This window comes from Aythya marila (genome assembly GCF_965140915.1).
Source record: "Aythya marila genome assembly, chromosome: 2".
NCBI lineage: Eukaryota > Metazoa > Chordata > Aves > Anseriformes > Anatidae > Aythya > Aythya marila.
The window spans coordinates 116,247,993-116,263,554 of NC_139043.1; the positions used below are offsets into that span (position 1 = coordinate 116,247,993).

Consider the following 15,562-nt stretch of genomic DNA (forward strand, 5'->3'; position numbering starts at 1 on the left):
CACGTAGTACAGTGTGCCACAAATATCTTGCAATACTAAAAAGGTTTATTCTGTCTCTGAGTATTTGTTGCATATATACAACCAGGGACACTATCTAATTTGAGTACCAGAGCTGTGGCACTGCTGCAGAAATGTCACTCTGCACTATGCAGAGCCTGCTCCTCACCTGGCAAGGTTTAACAACTTTGGCACTAAAACACACGAGCATAGGTATGTACTGCTTCTGGACTCAGTGCTGGCCCACAGGCCACTGTGCTGCTGCTGTAGAGCTAAGGCAGCTTTTTTCACAGGCAGCTTTGCCATTTCTGAATCACATCTCTTGGTGTGGCAGAATAGCAGATTGACACCTAACCTAGCTCCTTACAGGGTCACCTAACCGAATCAAACACATTAACTTTGGCTTAGCTGGAACGCTCTCAGATTCAGGCAGTCCTGAACAACGCTCCACATCCCAGGTAAGTTTTCAAATCTCAAGCATGTGCTGCATGAGTGCACAGAGCCTGGGATTTGCATAGGACATGAGCTGTCAAGCTTCCTACAAACCAGGAAACTGAAACTCGTAATTTAAATAAAGAGTTCTGCAAGACTCATGCCAGGGCTCATCTAGACTTGAACTATACTGGACCCAAACCTGAATCCACGCAGCTTTCCCAAACGTTTAGTAGTACCCGTATTTCCTTTTTTCCTGATTTTTCTCATTTTATAGTATTTACTCACACAGTAAACTAGGTAACAGAAAAGTTGATTCTAAGCAGCACACATCTATAACAAATTCATCAGTGACACAGCTGAACTAACCTGTCCAACAGCAGACAAGCCATAACATCTTTTAATTTTAGTATCGGCCTAAGAAGTCAACGTATACTACATGAAGGTAACGAGGTTTCAAACACAGGGAGAGCATGGGCATTTGAAGCTCTGTCTGTGCTTGTCAACCTTCTCCCTACCCATGCTTTTACATATACTAGTAACAAATAGTGGGTGATCATCTTACTTGCATAGTATGTTCAATAAACCACAAAATAACCAAATAAGAACCTAAAGGAGATATATGACTGAGAAGAACTAGTTAGATAAGAATTTGGGAACTTTTTTCCTTTAGCCAAGTATGAAGACTATTGTGACTAATTTGAAAAACTGCACTGTATACACATTTACACTGTTTAGAACAATCTTCTATGTCGCACATTTTCTTCAGATTATGATGAGTATGTACAAATCCTTGTGCCACTTATATAGAAATGAAAGAATACAACCTCTAACATGTCAGACATCTCAGAGCAAGAAAAATAAAGTTGGTAAAATTGAATTCAGCAGTTTAAAAATTCACATGAAAAAATCCAAGTCAGTTTAAACTGCAAGAATTTTAAAAATCTTTATTATGTCTTTTCAAACAATTATTTATTTATTTATTTTTTATGTCCTATAACTTTTTTGGGGAAAAAATGGCAGTATGTTCAAGCCAGCTTCAGCTAATCTAACCTGCAGCGGTCTAGAGGAACAACACAGCAAGTCGCCCTATTTCCACAGAGGTGTTACAACTTCAGGAGTACGTTCTGGTACACTCAGAGCATTTGCAGGCTGTGTGGCAGCTTTGTAACTAAAACAGAAACGTCACATTTGCATGAGGAAAACTATTTATGTTAAGGGGCAAACTTTTATGATTTTTCTCCCCTTGCCAAAATCATCAACCGAATTCGCAAGGACTCTAAGCCAGAAGACCCAGAAGATTCTGCAACCCCTCGCTGAACATTTGGTGCCAAGATGCAGGAAGTAACTGCAGCCTCAGCTGCGTCCTACCAGCAAAGAGGAAGAGGGATAATTCAAACCCGGTGACGAATTACCAGTCAGCACAATAAATGAGAGCAAACATCTCCGCTTGTAAAATATTGCCAAATGCACAGACTTAACTCTTTTTAAGTTACTAAGTGTCCAAGTTACATAAGTTTCAGTTCTGACAGTTGACTGGACTTCTTTTTTTTTTTTCTTTTAAAAAAGCTTATTTTTTTAAATTTAAGCACTGTCAATTTCAACCTAGGGGTGACACTGAAGTTCTGGGTAACAAAAAAAAGAGTTCTTAAAAAAACCAAAAAACTATGTAGTTTTGTCCATAAAGAAAGCACAATTGACACAGCATTCACAGTAACTATTTCCAGTTCCCAGGTGCTTATTCCTTTAAAATCCTCTAGAAAAACAAAAAAAGTTTCAATAGCATGTTAATCCAATGGCTTTAACGCTAGAGAAGAATGAATGCATGCTTGTATCCTGCCACACACAAGCCTCAAGCAGGAACATTACACCACTGCTAGACTCCTCCCAAGGACTCCCTGCTCTTCTTATTTCCATTCCAGCATGGAATTTCCAGGGGCAAAGGAAACCAGGTGTTTTATTTCACAGCCTGCTTGTTGTTCAGGGTGGAGGGTTTTATTGGTGGTGCTTTTTGTTTTTTTCTTCTAAGAGTGTTAAGACCATACATCAGATAGAGAAACCTGTAGGCAGGAGGTGACTACCTAGGAGTTTGCTCTGAGGTGTTAAAATTCAGACTTTCTTGATTTCAGTGTCACATACTGAAGAACCCGTGAACTAACTGCACCTACTAGCAAACTGGCAGTCCACAAGTCTAGGAAAAAAAAAAAAAAAAAAAAAAAAGGAAAAAAAACCTTCTAAATTTAGACAAACACAGGAATGACCAGGAACTACTCTCCGGAAAGAGAAACGTCAGAAACACACGGGGCTTCTTTTTCCACCAAATTTGAATCCCAAAGCGTCCCGTTCAGACCAAACTACGCGTTCGAAAGGCGGTAGAGGAAGCTTTTGAGGTTCTTTCTGGCTCTTTACACCAAATGGTTGCCAGCGTCGTTGCAGCATACGTGAAGTTACGGGTAAAACACCACCCAAAAAAAAAAAAAAAAGTTTAAATCCCATCAAGTCGCACCCAAACCCTTATCACTACCCGCACTACCAGACCGGCATACGCACCCGGTATCCCCCAATCCGTGAAGAAAAATCACCTGGAAAAGAGAAACAGAGCGGCGTTAGAGCCCTAATGACGAGCGCCCCCCCCTCCCCACCCAGCCCCATCCGCCATGAGGGAGCCGCCGCCAGGGCCGCACGGTCTACCCAGCCACCCGACCCCGCCGACCTTCCCCGGGGCCGGGAACAAAGCGGGGAAGGACGGGGGGAGAGACGGAGAGGGAGAAGGAGACGGAGAAGGAGCCGCCTGCCTGCCCAACCCGCCCCAGTGCCCCCGCCCGCACTCACGGCGGCCGTCGCCTTCCTGGCGGCCGGGACGATGGCGGGCAGCGGCGCCGACATGTTGTTGCCGCACATGCACGGCGCTGCCGGGCGGCCAGCGGGGCGCCGGCCAGCAGCGGCGAGGCGGGGCGCGGGGCGGGCACGGCCCGCCCACAGCCGGCCGTGAGGCGCGGCCGTTGGGGGCGCTGAGGGGAAGGGGCGGCCGCCCACCCTCCCCCCAGCTCCCCCTCAGCCCCTCTCAGTCCCTCTCAGCCCCCCTCATCTTCCCCTCAGCTCCCCTCAGCCCCCATCAGTCCCCCTCAGTCCCCCTCAGCTCCCCCTCAGCCCCCCTCAGCCCCCCTCAGTTTATGGTTCGTTTCTTCTCAAAATGGCTTTCCTGATGTTGTACAGAGCTCGGGGGTAAAGGGAAGTCCCCATACTCATCATGCAGTCGATATAAAATGGTCACAAGAAAGAGCGAAAACACGAATATGGCAAAGGGCATCGTTAGACGGAACTCATGTGTCCCTGTCAGATCAGGTGCCTCCATCGCCAAATTAAATCTGGCTTATGGCCAAAGCGTGAGTGGCTCTTACTCACCCTGACACGCATCAGGCTGCTCAGGCACTGCCTGCCGAGCTGCTGCACTGTCCCAGTCCATTTTTAACACTTAGACCAGCTCCGGATAAGTACGGCGAACACATTTCTGCCCGAATGAAACACTCGGTTCTTTGTCCTCTACTCCATGCATCTTTGTCAGATGCTTCCTCCCAGAAAGTCAATCCGCTCATTGTGTTCTGCAGGCTGCGATCTGGCTAACACGGACGCTATTTTGGCAACTCAAGCAGCAGCTGAACTCATGCTGTATTATGTGAAAGCACATCCTTCCCAGTGGCACACCCCATACCAGGCAGGGATGGTTTTCTGCAAAGAGCAAATTTTGCTCAACAGTGTTAATATTTTTGTCAGTGTGGCTGCATAAAATATATGCGAGAAGACTTTGCACCAACTAAGTAACTTTAAATATATGACCTCTTTTGCCACGACTATTATATTGCTTTGACATATAGTACTGATGCCAAGAGGTCCTGTTATTGCTGAAATTGGATTATTTTAACGGGAGGCTTTTTAGTGTTTTATCTCTGCACTTTAGTGTGTGTTCTTGCCTCATGCCTTGTGACTAGTGCTGTTTAATATCTTTATCAGTAACATAGAGAGTGGGACCACGTGGACCCTCAGCAAGTTTGCAGATGACACCAAGCTGAGTGGTGCAGCCAATACAACAGAAGGAAGGGAAGACATCCAAAGGGACCTGGACAAGCTAGAAAAGTGGGACCATGTGTAATGAGAAGTCAGAAAGTGACCAGTGATAGGATCCACAGGAATGGTGTCAAGCTGTGGCACGAGAGGTTCAGGCTGGACATCAGGAAGAGGTTCTTCACTGAGAGGGTGGTCGCACACTGGAACAGGCTCCCCAGGGAAGTGCTCACTGCAGCAAGCCTGTCAGAGTTTAAGAAGGGTTTGGACTGTGCACTTAGTCACATGGTCTGAATTTTTGGGTTGACCTGTGTGGTGCCAGGAGTTGGACTCGATGATCCTTGTGGGTCCATTCCAACTCGGAATATGATTCTATGATTCTGTGAAAGTGCAAGGAGCTGCACCTGGGTCAAGATGAGCACAGACTGGGAGAAGAACTCACTGAGAGCAGCCCTGCAGAGAAGGACTTGGGGGTTCTGGTGGACGAAAAGCTCGACACGAGCCAGCAGTGTGAGCTCACTGTGCAGAAGGGCAACTGCATCCTGGGCTGCATTGACAGAGGAGTAGCCAGCAGGTCAAAGGAGGTGATTGTGCCCCTCTGCTCTGCCGTTGTGAGGTCCCAACTGGAGTGCTGCATCCAGGCCTGGGGCCCCCAGCACAAGAAGGATGTGGGGCTGTTAGAAGGGGTCGAGAAGAGGGCCACAAAGATGCTCAGAGGGCTGGAGCACCTCTCCTATGAAGAAAGGCTGAGAGAGCTTGGGGTGTTCAACCTGAAGAAGGCTCCAGGTTGACCTCATTGCAGCTTTTCAATACTTAAAGGGGGCTTATAAAAAAGATGGAGAATGACTTTTTATACAGGCAGATAGTAATAGAACAAGGGGGAAAGGCCTTAAATTGAAAGAGGGGAGATTTAGATTAGAGGTTAGGAGGAAATTTTTCACTCGGAGGGTGGTGAGGCACTGGCACAGGTTGTGCAGAGAAGCTATGGATGCCCCATCCCTGGAGATGTTGACCTGATCTAGTGGGTGGCATCCCTGCCCACAGCAGGGGGGTGGAACTAGGTGACCTTTAAGGTCCCTTCCGACATGAGCTGTTCTATGATTCTATGGTGCTGTGATGTACCCAATCCAAATGTGTTACAAAAATGTAGTTCATGAATAAAAGATTCCTAAAAGATCAGGAGCTTCACGCTATGTCAGCTGCTTATCAAGCAAGATAAACCTGATGCTTTCTGTAGAGGAGGTGAAAAAATAGTCTTCCCTTTCCACCCCAGCATTGACTACACTGTCACTTATTTAGTGTATGGAAATGTCACGAGGCAGCCTGCTGGTGCACCTCCTGCTTCGAAGGTCAGCAGTCGGCTCATGACTGGAGCAAGCTTTCAGTCGGAGCGATCTCACAGCATGGTCGGGGCTGCTGCAGGCACACAAGCTCCCAACAGGGCATGGGGCAGATGGTCTGGGGGACTTAGATGTAGCTCCTAAAATCCCAAAGGAATCGGTGACAACATCTGGGTTGTGAATCTTTACAGCCTTGTGAGTTGGATATCTCTTCACAGGGGTCTGCATATGAATGTTTTCTTGGTAGCCTGAGGCAGTGCAAGCTTTATGAGGCAAAACACTAGGTATTATAGTAAAACAAAAAAATATGTATTTTCGTTGCCCTAGTGATTGAAATGCACTGAGATGGTTCCCCATAGCACTCCGTACAGCTGTTTTGCACAAGAAACTTCAGATTTCACCCTGCTGACCCCCTCCCACTTTATAACCCTCCCTCCCCTCCCTGCCCCCCCCCGGCCGCCATGTCGGGGCCGCGCTGCCCCGCGCGCGCTCCCGCCTTGGGGGGGGGGCGGGAAGCGCGACAGTGCTGCGCGGCGCGCTTTGCGGCTGCTGCCGTAAAGCAGCCTCCCCTCTCCCTAGGCAGCGGCGCTGCCGCCCTCGGGCCGGGATGAGCGGCCCCGGCGGGAGCAGGGCCCTGGAGCTGCTGCGGGCGCTGCCCAAGGTCAGCCTGGCCAACCTGAGGCCCAGCCCCGGCTCCAAAAAGAAGGTGAGTGCCTGCGGAGGGCCGGGGAGGGGTGTGGGGGGTGTCGGCGTTGTGCGTTGTCCCGCGTCCTCTGAGCTGTCCCCGTGGGAAGCTGGGCGGTGGGTGGCTGGGTGGTGCAGCTGGTACAACGGAAGGAAGGGATGACATCCACGGGGCCTGGACAGGCTGGAGAAGTGGGCCCATGTGAGCCTAATGAGGTTCAACAAGTCCAAGCGCAAGGTGCTGCACCTGCACTGGGGCAATCCCAGACATGAGCACAGACTGGGAGAACTCACTGAGAGCAGCCCAGCAGAGAAGGACTTGGGGGTTCTGGTGGACAAAAAGCTGGACATGAGCCAGCAGGGTGTGCCTGCAGTGCAAAAGGGCAACTGCGTCCTGGGCTGCACCAACAGAAGAGTGGCCAGCAGGGTGAGGGAGGTGATTGTGCCCCTCTGCTCTGCCATGGTGAGGCGCCACCTGGAGTGCTGCGTCCTGGGGCTCCCAGCACCAGAAGGATGTGGGGCTGTTAGAGTGGATCCAGAGGAGGGCCGCAAAGATGATCAAGGGCTGGGGCACCTCTCCTACGTTGAAAGGCTGAGAGAGCTGGGATTTCTCACCCTGGAGAAGAGGAGGCTCTGGGGTGACCTCATTGCGACCTTTCAGTATTTGAAGGGGAGCAACTCTGTTCAATCTGATAATGATAGGACAAGGAAGAATTGTTTTAGACTAAAAGAGGGGAGACTTGGATTAGATATAAGGAGGAAGTTCTTTGCGCAGAGGGTGGTGAGGCCCTGGCACAGGTTGCCCAGAGAAGCTGTGGATGCCCCATCCCTGGAGGTGCTCAAGGCCAGGCTGGATGGGGCTTTGGGCAACCTGGTTTGGTGGGAGGTGTCCCTGCCTATGGCATGGGGATTGGAACTAGGGGATCTTTGAGGTCCCTTCCTTTCCTGTTAGGAAAACATGTTTTTTTTTTTTTTTTTTTTTTTTTTTTTTTTTTTTAAAAAAAAAAAAAAAGAAAAGGGTCCTAACTTTAAAGTAGAGATTTTTTGTATACTCACTGGGTCTTTTGTAAGTAACTTGCAACTTCAAATAGGAAGTGAATTGCAATTTTTTCCCCATGTTAGCACAAACTTCAGTTAGAGCTTGGACAGATGACCTCAGCTGTCTTTGTCAAGGAACCTGACAGCTTTAATCTGTGATTATTCTGCCCACGTGAGTGGGTTTAAGAGCATTTTACTTCACAAACAAGTTGCCGAAACAACCCAGATGTTTGGATTGACTTCACTGACAGCCTGGGCAATATACCAGTTGCTCTCTGGTTTTGACCCCAAATCACCCGTGTGTTTGTGTTAAACGAAGTCACTGTGTACACGGCGCTGTGGGCAGGTTGTGCCCTCCCTCTGCCTCTGAGTGTAGGGAGCCAGATCCTGGAACTAAACCTGATGAAAACTAATTAGGCTAAAAGTTAGTTTTCATCCATTTTAATTCCCTGGTGCAACGCAGAGGCACGTGGCTCAAGGGATCCTGCAAGTAAAGCAGCAGAATGTGGGTGAGGGACGAGACAGCTTCCTTTGGTGGCAGGAGTAGTCTGGTCAAGCGTAAAGCTTCACTTGACCTTTCCGCTGCTCAGCATTAATACAGGGAAGCTGTGCATCTTAGATCAGGTGTTCCAAGCATATCCATGCATTTTTTTCTGATGCACGTCCACGTTGGCCTTCTTATTAATATGGCTGTGCAGTAGGTGGTCGGTAACTTTGGAAAACTTGCAGGCACAATAAAAAGCATAAAACATCAAACTTTGTGGTGGCAGGCAAATAATCAGGTACTGTGACGCACTGAGCAGTTTTCAGACCTTAATCTCACCAAATGTGCTGTGCTGCAGTGTTACTCCACAGCAAGAATGGCAGGATATGGGGTGCCCGCAGTTTGGCTGAGTGTTGGACACAGAAGAATAGAATGTGAAGAAACTGGCTGTAGTCTGTGTTTTCAGTAATGACTTCTTTAAATTATTATTGATCCATCAGGGACTTAATCAAGGTTAGCTTGTAATCACAAATGCTGTTTAAAATGTGTTTCTTTATCAATTCAAGTTGAGGAACACGACGGAAAATAGCAAGCGTGTGTATTCTGTTGTGGAGATACGAGACTTAGCGATATGGCACTGCTCCTTCCACGTGTGTTCGCAGTCCAGTGAACGGTAGCTTAAATGGGAAAACTTTGCGAGGCCAAACGGATGCTTCAGAGTGGTGCATGGGTATGGTCGTGCCTCTTGGAGCTGAGCAGAGATCCCTTACTGCGTTCAGCACAGCAGTGAGGAATCTGGAGCTTGTGGCTTATCCCCAACAGAGCGTAAGGAAATTAAAGTGATCCTCAGTGCTGCAAAATCCTCAGGGCATGAACTACAGCCGTCTGACAGGAGGCTTCTGATAGCTAGCTCAGCGTGGGCTGGCACCGCTTCATTTAATATCTGGTGCTCCCAGGTGCTTGTTCCCACCATTGTTTACCGCCTGTCTTGTAATGCCACGGATACTGGCATACCTGTGTTGTACTGAGTGGTGCAACTGATCTAAATTTGGGAGGGGAAGGGAAGTGGTTTTACCTTTATCTTTGATCCTGTTCACCATTTAGCTATGCAAGTGCTTTTCCTACCACAAACAGGAGGTGAGTGCAAGAGGATTGCTGAAATGCTGTACTTACAGCTGCAATTCTAATTTAAAGCACTCAGTAAACTAATTGCTTAGTTTCACGGTCTTAATTTAAGCAGTAATAAAGTTCTGAAATATAATCCTCTCTTCTGATTTGTAGCCAGTGGTTGCAGACTTGCTAACAAGTCTGAGTCCATGAAAAGAGCTATGTGTATGTGTAGTGTGTGTAGTCTGTTCCCTTGATGTGATTTTTTTCGTTGTTAGTGCTCAGAAATTTCTGAGCAACTTTCTTACAAAATAGCAGGAAATATCAAAGGTTAATTCAGGGGAATAATCAAACGTGGAGAGTGCAGGATATTAAGAGGTAGGATTAAGTACTGGTATTTCTTTTGTGCAACACCTGCCTAGAGCTGTGTACAAAAATGACATTGACTGCTCTTCTGAGTATTTTTCCCTTTAGAAAAGAGTTATTTCTTTTTTTTTTCTTTTCTCCAAGAATCAGCATTTTAAGTTGGTTATACCTCTGAAATCTTCTGTTTTATAAATGCTTACCTACAAAGTCATTGACTGACTGTGCTGTTGTTTGTTTTCAAGGAGAAAAGACGTGGCCGCGGAAGATACGGAGGTAGAAAGTGTGGCAGAGGTCACAAAGGAGAAAGACAAAGAGGAAATCGTCCCCGATTAGGCTTTGAGGGTGGCCAAACTCCATTTTATTTGGCCATACCGAAGTATGGGTTTAATGAGGGACATAGGTAAGTTTCTTCACATATAAGCAGGCTGATTAATTTCTGAGTGTCTTAAGTGTTCTCCTGAAGCCAGAATCTCTCTAATATGCCAAAGCAGGGCTAACTGAAGATGAGGTATTCCTCTGTGATCGTTAGCTTGCCTGTCAGCACGATCTCTCATTTCTTGTGAGATTTTAAAATTTATTTTAATTATTTTTTGTTGTTTTATTTGCATAATTCTTCATGTGTTGCATGTGCCCATGCTCCTGTAGCTGAGCACATTCCTTTGTCTTTCTTTGTTATTTCACTTTGCTTTATTCACTTGAAGCCCTGATCTGCTGCCAGCCAAACAAACCCGCTTCTCTTCATTACTGTACACTTTAGCCATGCAAAGCTGCTCTCTTTGTCTGGGCTCCATCAGTTCCACCTAGTATCTTAACAAACTGTGTAATACCAAATCTGTTGTAAGAGTCCATTAAGTCATCTTCTGCCATTGTTCTCAGGCATTCTGCCTTGGCTGTCACTTCTGTCCCCTTTTCACATTATGCTTGCTTGTGCCATTGTCCATCTTCCAGCTTTTTAAAATGATTGTTCTAACATGTCTTTTCCCTAGTGTTTTCCCTTTCTTTTTTTTTTTTTATTTATTATTATTATTATTTTATTTTTAATTGTCTATTTTTGTTTAAATCTGTTTTTTGTTTCCTAAGATAGCTTTCATGTTGCCTTGGTCACTAACCATCTTGTTGCCTTTACATATGTTCTCAAACTTCTGTATCCATACAATGCTGCTACAGGTCCTAGTAACAAAAACGTGCCACATCTAGCAGACAGTTCAAGAATGAAAGTACTGATGTGTACTTATTCATCAGTTGTTAAACTTGCAGTTTGATTGCATGTTTCATTTGCTGATATAACTTCAGCAAATAGCTGCACATTTTTATAGTTTCAATTTATACATGAAGTGTAACTTACAGACCTGTCCTCATTATTGAAGGTTTTCTCTGCAAGTCTTGTTAGTTTTGAAGTTTTTTAAACTATACTTCCAATTACTGCCATTTCTCCCTCTTAATTTATTATAATAGTAAACAAGAAGTGCTTTTGATACACAGAGGATGATCTGCAGAATGCAGATGCTGATCTTATGTTAACAGCAATCCCAAATTTATTCATAAACAACACAAATCCAAGCCTCTGCAATGAAAAAAATTAACAATGTTTTGCTGCTTTTTAACCACATCTGGCACACGTGGAAACAACAAATAAAATAGTCATAATTTTTCAATGTTTTCAAAACTCCAGTGTGAGACTACTATAAAAGTTCTTTTGGTGGACATTGTAAGTGCAATCGAGAGACTGTTGGGATAGGAACATGCTGAACAGTGTCTCTACCTGTTTATCTTCACATTGCTCTTTTTTTTTTCCTGTCTGCAGTGGTGTTTCTCTGCTTTTTGAACTCTTGCTCTGTTAGGAACTGTCTGATGGGTAATTCTGCTGCTTGGTTGTTTTCTGTTTTGTTTTGCTCAGCATACCATTAAAGCTTAATAGATAAGCTTTTCATTTTTTCTACTAACACAGATTTCCAGTAGTGGTGGTGAAATAGATCATTTGAGAAAGTTCTGAGCAGCAGCATAACTGGTATGCAGGAGGTATAGAACCAGGAAGGACTACCCAGAGGATTGGTTTGTGCAATAAAGTTAGAACTTCATAAAATGCAGCAGCAGATTCTGCTGAAGGTGATAGCTACTGACAAAATATTCCATTCTCCTTTGGGGATATAGATTAATGTAGACATTCTTAATATTTCTCTCTCTTGGAGGATGTTCAGGAAGATTCCATTTACTACTTGTTAGATGTCAGGTGCAGTGGTATGAACTAAAAAAAAACTTGTTGGATAGAGGCAAGCTGTGCAGGAGCATATACTGGGTTTGGCTGCTATTCTGACTAAATTTCTATGGAAAGGCAGAGGTACTTTTTATTTTCATAGTGAGCGTTTTTTGTTTGTTTGTTTTTATTCATTTGTTGTCTTTTGGTTGGTTGGACTTTTTTTTGGTCAGATTTTCCAAATGCATCACCGAGGCTACCAAGATGGATTCACTTTGAAGCTGATAGTTATTTAGAATCTTGTTGACTTACCAAGAAATGCTGATGCTTCAACTTCTTCATGTTTTGCTGCTTCCTTTAAAAAAAAAAAAAAAAAAAAAAAAAAAAAGTCAGCAGATACAGAGGTATTCTGGAGTAAATCGAGCTCAACAAAAGGATTAATGTCATATTAGGGGTGGGAACTGAATGTGTAGTGCAGTCTTGAGCTCTAACTGGGGCTTGTAAGTTCAGTTTAATGCAAATATGATTTTGGCTTATGGATGACTGTTTCAAGCATTTTCTTGGTTGTTTTAGGACTGGGTAGAAAATGGATTATGTGCTGTATATCACTGACCAGTTCTATTAGAGTTTCATAAATATCTTTGTTCCTTTTTTTTCTCTCCCCAGCTTCAGACGTCAGTATCAACCACTCAGTCTTCAGAAGCTGCAGTACCTGATTGATCTGGGTAGAGTTGACCCCACACAACCAATTGACTTGACACAGCTTACTAATGCCAGAGGTATAACAGTCCAACCTCTCAAACGAGATTATGGCGTCCAGCTCGTGGAGGAGGTATGCATACAAAACAGATCTATTGTTTTAGGCAGTGTAAAGCCTTGAGTTCTCAGTTTTTCCACACCAGGCTATCCAAATGTCTTTCTCCTTCCTCTGTTTTTGGAAGCATCTTTGTTTTTCTAAATTAGTTTTCTGTGGATTTTTTTTGCGATATTAAATCCACTAGAGGGCACTGTTTGTTAGCAAAATAATAGGATGGTGTTTCAAGACCAGAGAAACTACAAAAATAATAGTTAAGGGACATATAACGAGAAGTCTTAAAAAGTATCTTAGAACAGAAGACTAGAATGTACTAAAAGAAATGTCTGAAAAATTTGGACAGGCAAGCTTTTTTACTTGAACCCAAGTGACTGAATGAGAATATGTTGACTGTTCTTGGTGCAGCAAACAGACAAATCATAATATTTCACAGGCCTTAATGTTTCTTGTAACTTTGCAGAGAGGAATGAATGTGTGCCTTAAAATAGTCATTTTAATATTACTCTAATGTTTTTTGAAACTTACAGGGTGCTGATATTTTTTCAGCAAAAGTAAATATTGAAGTACAAAGGGCATCTGAATTAGCAATTGCAACCATAGAAAAAAATGGAGGTGTTGTTACAACATCGTTCTACGATCCAAGGAGCCTGGGTAAGGATTTCCAGTTTCTTCTGTCTGTGAGAAGGTGAAATGATCCAAATCTCTCCAAACAGTTCTTACTGGATGATCCTCCCCTTTCTCTCTTCTGAGACATCCAGCAACATATATAACTGCTGTATATATAACACTATGTGTTTAACTGTTTTTTTAAACTATTCACCTGTTTAGGCCTCCTAGTGTTTATAGTTATTTACCAATCAGCCAGTTAAAGAAATCTAAGTAGCTCTGTAGCTAGAGGAACTAATAAAAGATCGTTTCTTTGAATTTTTGTATTTCAACTTTTCCACACATTTAATAACCCTAGGAAAATTCAGGGACTTATATGGACTTAAATAACAATTGGTTGTTGATATTTTTTTATTTAAAATACTTTTCCACTTAAAGTGAGGAAGTAACTAAGCTAGAGAAGGTCAGAATCGTTCCAGTCAAAATGGCTATTGTTTTGAGAACACTTTCACTGAAGAATGTGGCTTTGCTTTGCTTGAGGCTGCATCCTGCCTAATATTCATTCATGCACTTTTTATTGGCCATAATGGAGATCTCATGTGTGAATGAAGCTGAGCACAAGAGGAACAGATATTTTCCAGTGCGCAAAATGTGTTACCCTGGACTGATACAAGTTTGTTTGTTTTCTGATCCAGAAAATGATCTAAATATTGAATTTAAAAGGGTCTGAAAAGTAACTTCCCAACTGTAGCAAAATTTGAGGAGAAGATACTCTCACAAATGCCTAAAAAGAATCACAGAATAGTTTGGGTTGGAAGGGACCTTAAAGGCATCTGGTTCCAACCCTCTGCCATGGGCAGGGACACCTCCCACCAGACCAGACTGCCCAAAGCCCCATCCAGCCTGGCCTTGAGCACCTCCAGGGATGGGGCATCCACAGCTTCTCTGGGCTGTGCCAGTGCCTCACTGCCCTCAGAGTGAAGATTTCCTATATCCAGCCTAAATAGGTGTACATACTGTTGATTCTTTATTTAAAATACTTACAAAAACACAAAATTCTGTACTCGTTGACTGTGTAAATAGACACTTCTAACCTGGAAGTCCATCTTTGGAATAAGGTGCCATCTTCTGGTTTATTGTATATTGTATATTTCCAAAGCAGGCATTATAAATGCATTAGAAATAATGATTCATCTGGATTGTTTTAACTGATCTTTGTAGTAACAGTTGTCACTAGAGTTGTTTGGGTAAGTGAAACTTGTAAGTAAGTATTTAATTCTAAACAAGAATTTAAGATTTTTTTTTTTGCCTGATGTTCTTTAATAAATGAGTTCAACGACTTATTTAGCACAAAATACCCAATGAAAAAGTGTGATGTCTCTAAACGTTGATTTGTAAAGCATCGTATCTAATTTTGTCTCTTCTCTGCACACAGAAATCTTAATTAAGCCAGTAGTGTTTTTTCTGCGTGGCCAGCCTATTCCAAAGCGGCTGCTTCCACCTGAAGATCTAGTTCGTTACTACACGGATGCCAATAATCGGGGGTATCTGGCAGATCCATCCAAGGTTGAAGAAGCCCGGCTTGAACTTGCCAAGAAATATGGTTATTCCCTACCAGACATAACTAAGGATGAGCTCTTCAAAATGTTAAGCACGCGCAAGGATCCCAGGCAGATATTTTTTGGTCTTGCTCCAGGATGGATCGTAAACATGGCAGACAAGAAAATTCTGAAACCAACCGATGAGAGGCTGCTAAAATACTATAGCTCATGAATTCAGGACTAGAGACAACTGCAGGTGTACAGGAAACATCTGGGTATGAAATAATGGATACAAAGTGGTGTTTGTTTTTTTTAAGACTCCTGTTACACCAGACAAAACAAAAATTATTGTTTATGTAATCTACTGGTGTGGCTCTCAATTTTTTTATTGTCACAATACTGTCCGTAAAAAATCTTAATGTTTGGCAATTGTGTAGAGTCTGACATAAATAAAGTGTGTGTTTTGGCACTTTCTCTTGCTATGATTTGCCATTTACTTTTACAGAAAAAAATATTCCAGTGCTTCATCTGTTTCAGGGGATGATTCCAAAGAGTAGCTTGACTTCATAATTAGTTTGTATTCTTCTCCCTTCAAATAAAATCCAAAACAGGGTTGTTCAAAACAATATTAAGTTTTACAAGTGGTGCATAAAATTTTCTACAACATTAATTGAAATAGCATCTTGAATACCTCTGAGAAGTAAACCATAATTTTTTGTTGGGGAAAATTAGGAACAATTGAAAATATCAAAGTACAGAAGAATTCATTAACCTCTTCAAGTCCACAGACAGCAATGTTTTGCTATTGATGGCAGTGGCAAAACGCAAAAGTGGTTGAGAGATCTTTATTTACTTACTGTCTTATACTCATCCCTTCACATGGAATTGAGGAAGTCA

General features: G+C 43.5%; 2 protein-coding genes across 3 annotated transcripts in view; one reads left to right on the plus strand and one right to left on the minus strand.

Annotated features, from left to right (window-relative positions):
• Positions 1-3,393, minus strand: part of LOC309875148 (transcription elongation factor A protein 1) — a 50,268-nt gene extending 46,875 nt beyond the window's left edge. Inside the window, exons 1-2 of one of the 2 annotated variants that reach the window (XM_082754269.1) lie at positions 3,262-3,393; positions 2,980-3,011 (exon numbers count right to left, since the gene is read on the minus strand). In XM_082754269.1, coding sequence (XP_082610395.1) covers positions 2,980-3,011; positions 3,262-3,330 — 101 coding nt within the window. In that variant the 5' untranslated portion in view covers positions 3,331-3,393. The remainder of the gene's footprint in view (positions 1-2,979; positions 3,012-3,261) is intronic. The other variant, XM_082754268.1, reaches the window with a different exon arrangement.
• Positions 3,394-6,394: 3,001 nt separating this feature from the next.
• On the plus strand, positions 6,395-15,134 carry MRPL15 (mitochondrial ribosomal protein L15). The gene is made up of 5 exons (XM_082753439.1): positions 6,395-6,537; positions 9,753-9,910; positions 12,371-12,536; positions 13,046-13,169; positions 14,560-15,134. The coding sequence occupies exons 1-5, from the start codon at positions 6,439-6,441 to the stop codon at positions 14,895-14,897; spliced, it is 885 nt and encodes a 294-aa protein (XP_082609565.1). The 5' UTR covers positions 6,395-6,438; the 3' UTR covers positions 14,898-15,134.
• Positions 15,135-15,562: the final 428 nt, after the last annotated feature.

What these genes read in the sequence shown, in the direction of transcription:
- MRPL15 (XM_082753439.1), top strand. Translation starts at nt 6,439, where the DNA reads ATGAGCGGCCCCGGCGGGAGCAGGGCCCTGGAGCTGCTGCGGGCGCTG. An exon ending in GCGTCCAGCTCGTGGAGGAG is followed by an intron (nt 12,537 to 13,045) that starts GTATGCATACAA and finishes TGAAACTTACAG; the next exon opens with GGTGCTGATATTTTTTCAGC. An exon ending in CTACGATCCAAGGAGCCTGG is followed by an intron (nt 13,170 to 14,559) that starts GTAAGGATTTCC and finishes CTCTGCACACAG; the next exon opens with AAATCTTAATTAAGCCAGTA.